We start from the raw sequence: 13,045 nt of genomic DNA, 5'->3' as shown, positions 1-13,045 counted from the left end.
CACACTGCTTGTTCCCACTAAGGGACCGTTCATAATTGATGGCTGGGGGGGGAATGAATGATGATTTTCATGGAAAGGCATGTACAATGTGAATGACCCCCCCTAAGATTTATGGTACAAAATATGTGACCCCCGCTTGCATGTCATGTATAAAATCAATGACTTCCCCCTCCCATAATTTATAGTAATATTTTGTTGTTATTTTTGTGTATAAAATTGGTGACCCCCTAGTGCATGTGTACAAAATTTGTGACCCCCACCTCTCCAGAACAAAATTGGTGACCCCCTAAATATCATCATCCCACCCCAACCCCCAGCCCGCCATAAATTATGAAAGGTCCCTAATGACAACTTCTAAACTTGTTCAAGAGATGTGACTATTTTCAATGTTGCTGGCACTTCAACTGTTTTGGACAAGCATGTTTATGGCTATTGCTAATAATTTTTGGTTTAAGATGTAATGAAATTTGGTAAATGTGTAGTAAATAGTTGAGTTAAACTTTCATTTTCCATTTCTTGCAATGTTTTATGTTTGGACTTAGATTTGACCTTTGCACTTTGACATTGCTGAAAGTTCTTATGGCCATTACTCTGGCAGTTCATACCATGATGTAATGAATGCTAGTATATGTAAATAAAGTATAGCTAGTGGTGGGGCTCAGCACACATGGCATACACCTCATTGTCAATATGATCACTGGCAATGTTGAAAAGCTTATCTATGGCTACTGCTCAGCCATTTCTGCTCAAAAGATACTGCAGTGCTATTGTGTAAAAATGCATTTTGTGCTTGTTATAAAAACAGACAGAAAAATTGTATGGCATTAGAAAGTGCCATATTTTCCTTTGAAGATATAGAGGGCCTAGAGTTGAAACTTTGTGGAAAGTAAACATACCGTATTTCCTCTAATAAGCACCAGGCCTCTAATAAGTGCCGGGCCTCTAATAAGCGCTGGGGATAAAGCAGTTCACTAACAATTACGGTAATTAGGCCCAGTAAGCGCAAAAGTGCCGGGTCTCTTATAAGCGCCAGTCATGGAACTCCTTTGAAAAACTAAACGCCCATGAGCTTATCAGAGGAAATATGGTCACAGTTATTGGGAGTATGCTACTTTATTGGGCAGATTTTCACCTTCAATTTTTACTATGGGTAGGATCGAGCTTACATTTCCTATTAAGCTTATAAGGTAATCTAATTAGCCAACTTTTTACTAAGGGTGCTATCACAAATATTTAGTACAGATTTACCGAGTCATGAAAACATGATTGTTTACTTTTTATATTCAATAGCTATTTTCTCCATGAAAATCAATCTTGACAAAATTTGTATGGATTGTCTGCACGTTACATAGGGTAAATTTGTTACAAATCATAGCCCTTGAAGTGTTTGATTGACAACCGTAGAGTTGGGTAGAGTTGTGTCATTGAACAGGGGGGTCTAACCCTTATGATAGGAAATGGCATTCAAAGTCAAAGTTGGGAGTGACCAACCCTTACACTAACACAACTATGATCGAAGAAACAAGTAAGATCTGTGAAGCCAGAGTCCTAGTTGACAGTGCTAACTGGTATTGTATAAGCTGCGACCCTTAATCTGTATGTTGCCCTATTGTGCATTGCAATGGTCTTTGAAAATTGTACATTAATTTTGTCCATACCTGGAAACATGTTAGAAAGTTAGTTATTTGTATCCTATTTGTAAGTATTTATTTTGGCCCCAATATTTATACAGAAAATATTTGAATATCAATATTGACAGCAACTTCTGTTAATTGTCTGTTTACTCCTGATTGACTTGATAAGCAGGGCCCTTATTCTCAAAACGTTCTTAGCCTTAAGAATTCTTAACTTTGATCATAGCCAATGTGTTAAGAATGGTCTTACAAAGTTCGTAGGATTACGAACATTTTGAGAATAGCTATCCAGGTGAGCTATACTGCCATGGCATAATATTTCATGTTTCGTAAATGCTTCTGAATCCTTCTCACTAGCATTAATGAGTGGAAATTTGTTGTTTAATCTGTAAACTTTCATCAATTTTACCTTCTATCTGATTATTCCACAGATTATAACAAAAATGATTATACATTTGAAAATGGAATCATATCGCAAGTTTGTATTAACTTGTCACAGTCAGCTGTCCATTTGAAGATATCGAAGTATTAGCCAAAGAGCCTAGTTGATGTGTTTGGTCTGGGACAATGATTACCTCCTCCCAGGAATACACTGTACTATATGACCCTGGTTCAATGCCCGCCATACATCAGTCTAAGTAAACTTAGGCTCAGTATTATTTGTTACACTGCTATACTGAGTCTAACAAAACCTTGTGGAAGGTCGCGTCAGGTAACCTTTGAGCGACCTATGACCGTCTAATCAAAAGCGAGACGACCGAACGGATTTAACCAATCAGACAACGGCTACTATTTAGGGTTCGGCGGGACTTACAAAATGGATTTTCTCTTTCCTGGTCGCCAACACTGATCTCACAACAAATGAAAACCCACATAAAACACAGACATATGACCTGCAGAATATACGCTTTGGGGTTTCTGTTGACATGGTTATATCATTAACTAACATTTCCACAAGCTGACATCCTTGAATACTGACAACACGCTATTTTCAGCGATTGTTTACTCACTGTTGTGGCGTGCTCCATGTGCATCACTCGGAAGCGATCGTACGGAAAATAGCATTCGGAATCGTTCGGGTACAAACCTTTTTCGAGGTAAAACTTCAAAAGGTATGTGCGAATGTCAACTTTCGCGATTTGGTAAGCTGTGTTCGGATTGGTCAATTGAAAAGTTTACCTGACGCGACCTTCCACAAGGTTTTGTTAGACTCAGTATAGCAGTGTAACGAATAATACTGAGCCTAAGTTTACTTAGACTGGCCATACATTTCTTTCAGACTCAGTTTCCCACACCATTTAATTGCAAATATATAATTGGAGGAATAATGTATAAAGCCGGAACTTTTCAAACAAGTAATTTTTAAGGCCCTGCGTTTAATCAAGCAATTGTGTTTTTCTTGTAGATTCATGGAATAATTCACATTCCTGTGTCCATTGATAAGAAGTCATTGCTTGTTGAAGTCATTAGGTGACATTAGGTTATTTCAATGTGAGAAGTCAACAGGTTTTTGCATTCCGACATTGTGATAGTAATCAACTTCCTCTTTATACAACTTATACAACGATGTCAGCCAGTGAACAACAGCGCCAAATATGTCCACCTTATCTTGATCTATCTTGAAGTCAACGAACAAGTTTCAGCCCAGTTACATTTTATCTTCAAACTGCCAGTTCATTATGTTAAACTATAAAAAATGCATATGGAACAAAGTGATGGATATTACAATATATTATGTTATAATCTGTGCAACAAACTAAAGTTATAATGGACTTGTTAGAACCATAGTTTACCGTATTTATATACAGTCAAATCCCGATGAGTCGAATGCTGGTGTCTCGAATATTATGCATAACGCGAAGTACCTGTCGGTCCCGACCATTCCCTGTTATAGTTGTCATCATTTGAATACCGGTTACACGAATTCGTCTCATAAATACAACCGATGACTCGAAAAGGAAATTTGGTCCCATGAGATTCAAACAACAGCAATCTTGTATACATAAGCCGAAGTCAGTCAATGAGAAGTTAATTGGTGTAGCAAACTGATCCAATTAACAAACCAGCTCGGCTCACACCTTTCCGTCATTGACGGGTGAGTTCAAAAGGCAGATTAGTGCTAATCAGACTGGAACTGATAAGGTGCCCCTATTAGTTATATGGAAATCATTAGATAAACAAATGCTTAGGCGGAGAAATTAGGACTGGATCATCTTTTTTCTACCCTCATAGGCATACTTATGTCTCGAATACATCGATAAGTCGAATTTATTACTTGGTCCCCAGCGATTCGACTCATCAGGATTTGACTGTATACTTCTCATCAAAAGATTAGACTCACTAGTGTAAATGTAGCCACTTACTTCAGGCAGCTGTTCTAACTAGATTTTGCAAAATATTCCATACTGTTTAAAGGTACTGTTTACACATGAACTGATGTATTGTAGAAAAAATTTGTAACACATGTCATGAGTTCAGTAAATGATGAAAATAAATGAAAATTGGCGAATTCTTAACAAAACTTTACACCAAAACGCAGCTGTTCACATGCACGATATTTGCAGATGCTTTTCAGCAATTTGATGCATGATCCTCATGCAATTCATCTGCATCAGGTTTGCAGTTGGTTCCCCTCAGTTGGTGCAGAAACCATACATACATAACATATAGTGAGTGCTTTAAGTGAGTCTGAACTTTTGATAGGTAGTATAGGTTATTTGGTATGCTGGATGCCGAGCCCTGTAAAGTGGCATTCCAGATGCTGCTGTGCAGTATCCTTTATTCTGGTATGTAGATACCAATATTTCAATTTATCTTTTGTCTTTCCTTTTTGCCAAGCGTGATATAGCTTGTAAGCATGCATAGTCATGCATTCTGTGTTAAAATCCCAATGTAATTTACATGTACCAGCTGTGAGGAGTTACTGAATTGGATTCCAGGACAAATTAAGGACATGCTTGTGCATAGAGGGTTTTGGCACCTTCATTATATTTTCCAATTTTGTTCCCAGACAGCATACAAAACTATGCCTGTAACCATGGTAACACTTTCTGCATGCTGGCTGACCAAAAATCATTAAAACTTTATTTATCCTTTAATTAAATTAAACTGTTGTATCAGTACATATCTTGACATAATTTGCCAAAAACATTTTGTTTGTCTGTGAGAAAGAAAACAATGCAATGTTCCTCTTTATTTGTTTTCATTTGATAGAATTTTATTCAACTCCTAGATATTAAATATATATGATTATGTTATGCTTCAGATCATTCCAGGGAATCAAATAAGCACTATTTGCTGTAGATAGTTGAGTTATTGATGGTTTTCTCATATCATGCTTATTTGATTTTAGCACTATTTGTTCTCATATTGAGACTCTTGTCATGGTGATCAACATGATCTCAAGGAACAGATCTCCCTCCTGTCATCTTGCGCATGTGAGTGAGTGAGTTTTAATTTTATGCCGCTTTTAGCAATAATTCAGCAATATCACGACAGGGGACACCACAAATGGGCTTCACACATTGTGTCCATGTGGGAATTAAACAAAGGTCTTTGGCATGGGAAGTGAACCTTAACCACTAGGCTACCCAACCGCCCCTCTTGGGCTTGTATTCTGCCTTAGGTTTACATGTGTACATAGATATTTTAACTTCCCACTTGGCTTGAGTACCTTTTGCTTTGTCAGGTATCATAATTGCTTGCAGGATGTTGTGGCCACAATGGAACCCCCTCAGGTCTGGTATTAGTTGGTTTACAGAAACTTGGCCTAAAATCAGTTTAAGAGGTCAAAAGCAGAGATGGCAATCCATTAGTGGTGTGACGAAATTCTTGCGTCAAGAACTGTGTCAGACATAGCGCTCGCATGTTATTAACATTCACAAACATAATTATCTCGTTTCCGAATGTACATTGAAAAACGCTGGTGGAATTTGAAAAAAAATACTTTAAAATGGTTTTGTTTTGATCTTAAGGTGTTTTGTAGTTGGTGTTAGAATTCAAGATTTTAGTATCGTGATACGCATCGTATCGCCACCCTTATATTGGGATTCATATCGTATCGCAGCTTCAGTGTCACGATGTATCGTATTGCAGGTTGTATGCCAATACCAGCACTACAACCCATACGATTTTATCGTATTTCGTTACGAAAAAACAACACAAAATACGTTACTACCATAGCAGTAAAAATATGTAGGAATTTTCCAAAAAATACATAAATTAAATTATCAAATATCCTACGTAACATACACAATAAATTTCAACCACATTTATTCAGTATCAAGATATATATGGCGATACTTACTACTGATTCAGGTGAGTACAATGTTAATAACAAGTTCTTAGAATATCTATATATTTTTTATTTAATATGAAAATTCTTTGGAAAAATTATAATAATTTTGGCCAAAAATTAATAATTTTGCATCAGTTTTTGGACTAATTGGGCTAAATTAGGGTTGTCATCTCTGCAAAAGGATTAAATTATTTCCTAAATTTCAGGTTAGTACTGCTAATAATGAGTGAGAAACAAATATTTTAACATGATACTGAAAGGGAATTGTGATTTGTCAGAATATATTCTTTAAACATTCTGCATTTCTTATGAGCAGCAGTGAAGTATTTGTGTTTCTTTTCTCTTAATGCAAGTCGGCCAAATATCATATTGAACAAAGTATGAGGTCTGAAGAATGAAAGTTGCACTTCTTTCTGATGGGCTCAAAGTGCAGTCATTCTCTGCCGTTTGAGTGATGTGGGGTCAGTGTGTATGTTGCACATTTATGAGATTTTTATCACAGCATTAAGTACATTAGGCAAGCAATACAAATAGACACAAGCCATGTATTCAGTAGTCAATGGTGTGTGATGCAGTTTTCATTTGAATATTCATTGATAGTCCTTAGACAAATTGTCTTTCTCTCCCTCACCCAGTCACACTCGGACACACATACAAAATAAGAACAATAAACGACCGGAAGGTTGACCAGTGTTGCATGTGCAGCAAAGAAAAAGGTGTAATTTCACTCCTTATCCTTTCATTGAGGAAACATGCATGTTTATTAAGGGACCGTTCATAATTTATGGCTAGGGGGGTTCATGATTTTTATGGAGAAGCATGTACAATGTGAATGGAACACACACACACACACACACACCCATTGATGTACAAAATAAGTGACCCCCCCATGTCATGTACAAAATCAATGACCCCTCCCCTTCCCATAATTTCTAAGCATAAATTTAAACATATTTTTATGTACAAAATTGCTGGGACCCCGATAAAAAAATAAATAATAATAAATAATAATAATCATCATCATCACCCTCCTAGCCATAAATTATGAACGGTCCCTAAGTACCATTGAAAGCCCCTCTTGGAGATTCCAGGCTGTACCTTGTTTCCAGTAACCTATGCTTGTCAGAAGTAGCGACCAAATGGATTGGTGGTCCAGCTCTGTGACTTGGTCAATTGTGTGAGCGTACCATGATGGTGTGGATCGTTGCTCACTGTATCAATCACTGGATTGCCTGGTCTTAGCTTATTTCCAGCTTGCCGTCATGTGGTTGGAATATTGCCGAGACCTGTGTTAAATGACAAACAATTCGGATGCTTGTCAGAAGTGGAGACCAAATGGATTGGTTAGCAGGCCCAGTGACTTGGTTAATTGTGTCATCGTACCCAGATATCATGGATCGATGCTCACATTAGTCACTAGATTGTCTGGTCTAGCCAAGCTTTTTTCACAGGGCACCATCATGTGGTTGGAATGATGCCGAGACTGATGTTAAACCACAAGCAATTCGGATGGATTGTTTTGGCATTATTCCCTGGATGGATGATAACATGTCCATGCATGTGCGATGACGCATGTAGAAAGTATGCAACAGGTTGTTTTGAAAATAAATATATGCTTGCTCACTCTTTTGGATTAATTTGTACAACATTGTTTTTGGATGAATATGTCATATTGACTGAATAAAATTATGGGGAGGTTTTGTGCGAGTTGTTTTTAAGCTTTGAAAAGAAGAAGAAATAGTACATTTCTTTCATTGTTTTGTATATAAACAGAAAATAGAATCGCAGTAAACTATGTCTGGGCATGGCTATTGTGTATTCTGCCAAAACTGGGAATAATACTTGATCTTGGGTTTCAAATTGCTAAAACAAATCAGATAATCTGACTGAATTGATGACCATGTCATCACAGTAGATAATATTTATGTAAATCAATCATTACTGGTAATTTGTTTTTTAAATGTAGTGTAGAGTTGCAGAAGTTATGATGTCTTAGGCACTGCACTGTTTTTACTGATAACAATAAAAATCAACTTTGAGTACTTCACTATCTCCGACTGTCAAAACAAACAGCAGGATGTCATAATTTGCCAGGCTTGCTTGATTTTCATCTGGTTGCTTAAGTTGTAGCTGTTATACACACACACCTGGTCGCTGATGTTTCCAAATAGAATATATTGACGGAAAAGTCAATGTTCTATACAAAAACATACAACCCTCAGCAACCCATGTTTGTCATAAGAGGCGACTAACGGGATCGGGTGGTCCGGCTTGCTGACTTGGTTGACACAGGTCATCGTATCCCATTTGGGTAGATTAATGCTCATGACACTGATCACTGGATTGTCTGATATGCTACCATTGCTGCAACTATGCCAAAGACACTGATATATTGTCCACATCTTGTGAGGTCTATTTCTCCCACTGTGATATTGCTGAATGTGATGTTAAAGTCTACTCACTTCTTGGCATGTGTAGGAGAAATCATGGGTGTTCTTTCTGATTTTAATGCTTATTGGACATAACATTGTACATCCTGTACAACCCTGTGACATTTTTAATAGATGATGAACTGGAAATTGAAGCAGTTTTCCTAATGAATCAATACTGCATCACACAATAGTCCAAGGTCGCTGGGATTGCCATTTGATTTTTGTAATGATTTGATTTGGTAGTAACTGTATGATGTATAAGACATGTTTACCAACCTTACAGGTCTTGTAAATAAACCGATTAATAAAGTCTTGATCAAGACAGGACAAAAAAATAGAAAACCTTTAATAAATCTGTTGATTCCTCATACAATTAACCTCATTGTGTGTGCTGTTACCATGTTTCTGAAGATAGTAGTTCACAGTATCACTTGGCAATGTAGAACACTATTTGTTGTTAGGTGATGAGAGACTCTTCAACTGTTAAAGAACTACCTCCATCAACATCTAACATTATTTTGAACATACACAATATGCATGATATATTAAATAGAACAATATTCCAGATACAAGTGTGTCCTTCGAACAATGTAGAATGCTAGGTCCTTTCGTTGAACTGCAATAGATGGATGAATAGTTCAACATCTCTGAGCAGGGCATGCCCAGTCGCGGTCAGCTCTTAGGAACCTGATTCAGCATGCTATTCTCGATGCACTTGCGGAAAGCTTTCACTTTATCCTGACACAGGCGCCAATCCTTTGTTTCCGCCATACATTCCTGAAAAAATCAAGAGTGTTTTTTTTGTGCAATATGACCATGATAATGAAACAAAACAAAATTACATTTTCACATTTTAACTTAAACATGTGGCTGACATTCACTTGTGGATATACTGCTAAACATTAGAGTGGTGAAATGATACAATGTTGTACCAGTACCTTCAGGTTGTTGTCAGTTTTTTAGAAAACACGAGAGGCCAGCACCATCATGAGATGTCTAGAGGTCCATACTGCACATGTACACAGATATGGGTTTACTTTAAATTTATATATAGAGACGGTGATAATGTTCTCAATTGACATGTCCAAAGAGGACAACCGTGATAACAGTTTTACATTACTACACCGAGTGAATAACCAATTTATGGTTGACAAAACATAAAGTTTGAAAACATCTGGTAACAGCTATAGTGCTACGTGATCTCCTGCGTACTGGTGTGAATGACCTTTCCACTCGTCCTACACCAAAATAGGGTTGAAATACTGTACGGTTTCTGATATGCTCTGCACTCAAGGACAGTTGATCATTCTCACACAGCTCTCCTAAACCCAAGTTGGGATAGAGGAAGTGGTAAAAGTTAAATGGCTAATCAGATTTGCTCATTCAACAGCAAAGCTTTGCAATCAAGTTTGCAAAGTAAGTTGGATCCTCCTGACGAGACTGACTGAACAATGAAAATGTGCGCCCTGGAAATGCAATACTCCACATCACACACCTGAACAGCATAATGCAACTCCGCGCAGCCTGTTTTCTTCAACATTGTCTCAACTGGGTCATCTTCTTCCTCTTCTTCGCTAGGACGGCGTGATCGGTCATGCCCGGTGGGAGCTGCCATCTTGAGTCGCCTATGATGTGGACGAATGAGACTGAGCTTTTCTTCAACAACAAACTTCTCTCTTTTTGGATGCTTCGCATTACAGTATCGTTTAAATAATTTTAGCATGTATTGGTAATGGATTTCAACTGTAGTTTTAATCTAATACGTTTATCTATGTATAGTATATGTACGCATAATAAAGTTATCTCCCTTGGATGCAGACGCTCTTTCTGGACATCTGCCAAGGTTTATTAGATCTATGTGTGCTGGGTATAACCTGTAATGGCGAGTGGGCAGGGAAGTAATGCTCGAATTGTTTTACAGCAATGTTTATCCGCTCGTTTACAAGTACAGCCTGCCACTGAGGACACTGAAGCAAAATATGTTGAGGTATATGACAAACGTGATTGCAGAGATCAAGCCAGTCCTTGTATTTTCTGATGACTTGTGTTTAAGATAAAGTTGTCTTTAATAATATAGTGACATGTTTTACGATTGTTCATGTGATAATCGAGACAACATCTGATGTTCTTAAACGTCTGAAAACCCATAATACGATAATAAATATCACTGTATTCTTTGGACATGTTGATTGTCAGTTTTTTGTATGATTGTCAGCAGAACTCAGAGGGTAGAACAACATTAGTTTTCTTTCATATTTTGTGAGGCACATGTTTATAAATTTTGTCTCAGTAAAACAACTAGGGACTTGATTATTGTCCAAGAATGCCTGAAATAGAGGATCAATTATCATATGCCTATATAGGCCAACACATTTAATGGCTCAGTCAGTTGCTTGCTACTGTGAGTTAGCCTTGTTTAGGACCATGTTGTCCACAGAACATTGCTTTGGAGTCTTGGATAAAAGGAATTAGTCTCTTAGGCTCAATTTGAAAAATAGGACATTGAATCTGCATAATTATTTGAAGTGTCAACCAGAGAATGTATACATCATATATATATGGATATATGTTAAATAGAACAATGCCTAAAATGCAGTCCTTAATGCTAAAAAGCCAGCTGTTGCAATCTGTTGCTGTTTCCTGAGATAGCCACACAGGAAACCTAGGGCTGCTTGTTCACCACTAACAAGAAATGAGGTAGACTATCAAAAGCCTTCGATATATCCATTAGTATGGAAGCAACATGCTTATGGTTCTATTCTGCTTCCTGCCACTCTTCATCCAATCTTATCAGCGTTGTCTGACGTCCAAACTACAGAATTGTGCTGACTGATTAAACATTAAATAAATACTGGGGTAGGCTAATGGCTTGTTTGATAACCCACTTGGGTACAGTGTGTGAAGCCCTTTTCGGTTGTCCCCTGCCATGATATTGCTGGAATATTGCTAAAAGTGGTGAAAAAACTACTCACTCACTCAAACAAATATTAAAATAAATACATTACTTTTTGTAATACAGCATCGTCTGTCTATTCATTACTATTCATAACAGGTATTCATGGATATGTTACATTTCAGACTGGAAAAGGACTTGTCATGTATGTGTGTTTTCTGAAAGGAGCCACAGCTGATATCCTTGATAAAATGGGTAATATTTTTCAACTTGGAAGACAACGTCATTGTTTTCACCTATAATGGTTTTATCTTTTCAAAAGGTTCAAATATTTGAAGTCATGTTAAAAACATATTTATTGCCATTATTCAGACGTAAGCTTTCATAATGAATCTTAGATAAAGTGTATTATGACAGGGAATCAACTGAACTGTTGGTATTTAACCATTGTGTTAAATGTGAGCATATTAATTTCAGTGAAATGTACACATCATCAAATTAAAAAAGTGATATCACTGTTATAATATTTAATTCAAAGTGAAGTACATGTAATTGTAAATGCTGTTTGTTGTAGTGAGGCTGAATTTTGGCATATTTCTGCTTATGGTGACATCATATTTCGTTCATTCCATTAGATGCTGGTGTTGATTTTTAGTCCACAATATACACAAGGTCAAAAGATAATACTGATATCCCTGTAATAAAATTTTCTATAAAAGTGAAGTAACAGTAAATGTTGTCGGTTGTAGTGAAGTGTGCGCTGTCGGCCCAGTTAAGTGAGTCTGCTGCAGGGAAACGTGTTTCTATATTAGACCTCCCTGGGAACATCCTCATCATTCCACAGGCAACACTTGGTGGAGCACTGAAGGGCAAGAGAATGCAGTATCACAAAAACATTGATAAAGAGGAAGGCGCATCCTTGTACGCAGACTTCGTATCTCTGTGTCGAACTACCTTACAGGAGGCTGAAAGTTCCAGAGAAGCTGGATGTGTTGTCCAAGCCGGTACCTATGGGAACAGACAGGTCTTTTCATGTGATACCAATGGGCCATACACACATTTACTGGAGTTTTGACAATCATTGCCTGACAGGTTTAAGATTTACAGAAACCTTGTTGGTCTTTTTTATGGAAAGTAAATAAACTGTTGAATAAGATATTATTCATTACTGTTCCTATTTTCAAACAAATACCAACATTATTACTTCTATTCTTGATGATCACGTCAAGTATGCAGATGTAAGCTTTAAATATCTAATCAGTAATGATCAATCAAGTCAGGTTGAGCTTTAGTATATGGGAGATAACTCTTGACACCTAAGATAAATGGCACCATTGAAACATGTTTTTGTTGTGTCATTCTCTGTTCCATTTCTAGTTTCAACAGTAGTTTCAAGAGGAGATATAACAGTACGATATCTTCATGTTGAGATATAAGTTTCATGCAGTCGCATGATCACTTTCCTGATCCTTTGGTGGGTTAGTTGAGTTGAGTTAATTTTGCCTGAAGAGCATTATTTCAGCCATATAGTGATGAGATGAAATCTGTGTACGTACACATTTTTCGTCATATGAGCGAAATATTCTCAAGCACGACGTTAAACCCAATTTCACCTCACCTCACATACACATTTTAAGTTACAAAGTTGAAAAGAGTTTCTTAAAAACATATTTAATCATTACACTATTATTTACAAACAGAAAAAGTCACCAAATTCATGAACAAACAATCCGTCATTCACATTACAAATTACAATACATACTCAACAGAAAAGTTAAGGACCACCCTA

The 13,045-nt window shown here is 37.0% G+C and overlaps 2 protein-coding genes across 3 annotated transcripts; one reads left to right on the top strand and one right to left on the bottom strand.

Annotated features, from left to right (window-relative positions):
• Window positions 1-8,691: 8,691 nt before the first annotated feature.
• On the bottom strand, window positions 8,692-10,018 carry LOC124255428 (cytochrome c oxidase assembly factor 4 homolog, mitochondrial-like). Its single transcript, XM_046689342.1, has 2 exons — window positions 9,859-10,018; window positions 8,692-9,140 (listed from the first exon to the last, which is right to left on the bottom strand). The coding sequence occupies exons 1-2, from the start codon at window positions 9,976-9,978 to the stop codon at window positions 9,036-9,038; spliced, it is 225 nt and encodes a 74-aa protein (XP_046545298.1). The 5' UTR covers window positions 9,979-10,018; the 3' UTR covers window positions 8,692-9,035.
• An 89-nt stretch (window positions 10,019-10,107) lies between these two features.
• LOC124255427 (D-aminoacyl-tRNA deacylase 2-like) lies at window positions 10,108-12,412 on the top strand. Of its 2 annotated transcripts, none has more exons than XM_046689341.1 (3): window positions 10,108-10,350; window positions 11,442-11,511; window positions 12,069-12,412. In XM_046689341.1, exons 1-3 carry the CDS (start codon window positions 10,243-10,245, stop codon window positions 12,329-12,331), a joined length of 441 nt encoding a protein of 146 aa, XP_046545297.1. In that variant the 5' UTR covers window positions 10,108-10,242; the 3' UTR covers window positions 12,332-12,412. The 2 variants fall into 2 exon arrangements, with proteins under 2 accessions (XP_046545297.1, XP_046545296.1); XM_046689340.1 differs by having other exon boundaries at window positions 12,006-12,412.
• The last annotated feature ends 633 nt before the right edge of the window (window positions 12,413-13,045 follow it).

Source organism: Haliotis rubra, unplaced genomic scaffold, assembly GCF_003918875.1.
Source record: "Haliotis rubra isolate DU_JTF1 unplaced genomic scaffold, ASM391887v1 Scf60, whole genome shotgun sequence".
NCBI lineage: Eukaryota > Metazoa > Mollusca > Gastropoda > Lepetellida > Haliotidae > Haliotis > Haliotis rubra.
The sequence above is the reverse complement of the archived record's forward strand: the minus strand, read 5'-3'. Positions and strand labels throughout refer to the sequence as shown.

What these genes read in the sequence shown, in the direction of transcription:
- LOC124255428 (XM_046689342.1), bottom strand. Translation starts at nt 9,978, where the DNA reads ATGGCAGCTCCCACCGGGCATGACCGATCACGCCGTCCTAGCGAAGAA. An exon ending in AGTTGCATTATGCTGTTCAG is followed by an intron (nt 9,141 to 9,858) that starts GTGTGTGATGTG and finishes TGATTTTTTCAG; the next exon opens with GAATGTATGGCGGAAACAAA.
- LOC124255427 (XM_046689340.1), top strand. Translation starts at nt 10,243, where the DNA reads ATGGCGAGTGGGCAGGGAAGTAATGCTCGAATTGTTTTACAGCAATGT. An exon ending in CTGAAGCAAAATATGTTGAG is followed by an intron (nt 10,351 to 11,441) that starts GTATATGACAAA and finishes GTTACATTTCAG; the next exon opens with ACTGGAAAAGGACTTGTCAT. An exon ending in TGATATCCTTGATAAAATGG is followed by an intron (nt 11,512 to 12,005) that starts GTAATATTTTTC and finishes TGTCGGTTGTAG; the next exon opens with TGAAGTGTGCGCTGTCGGCC.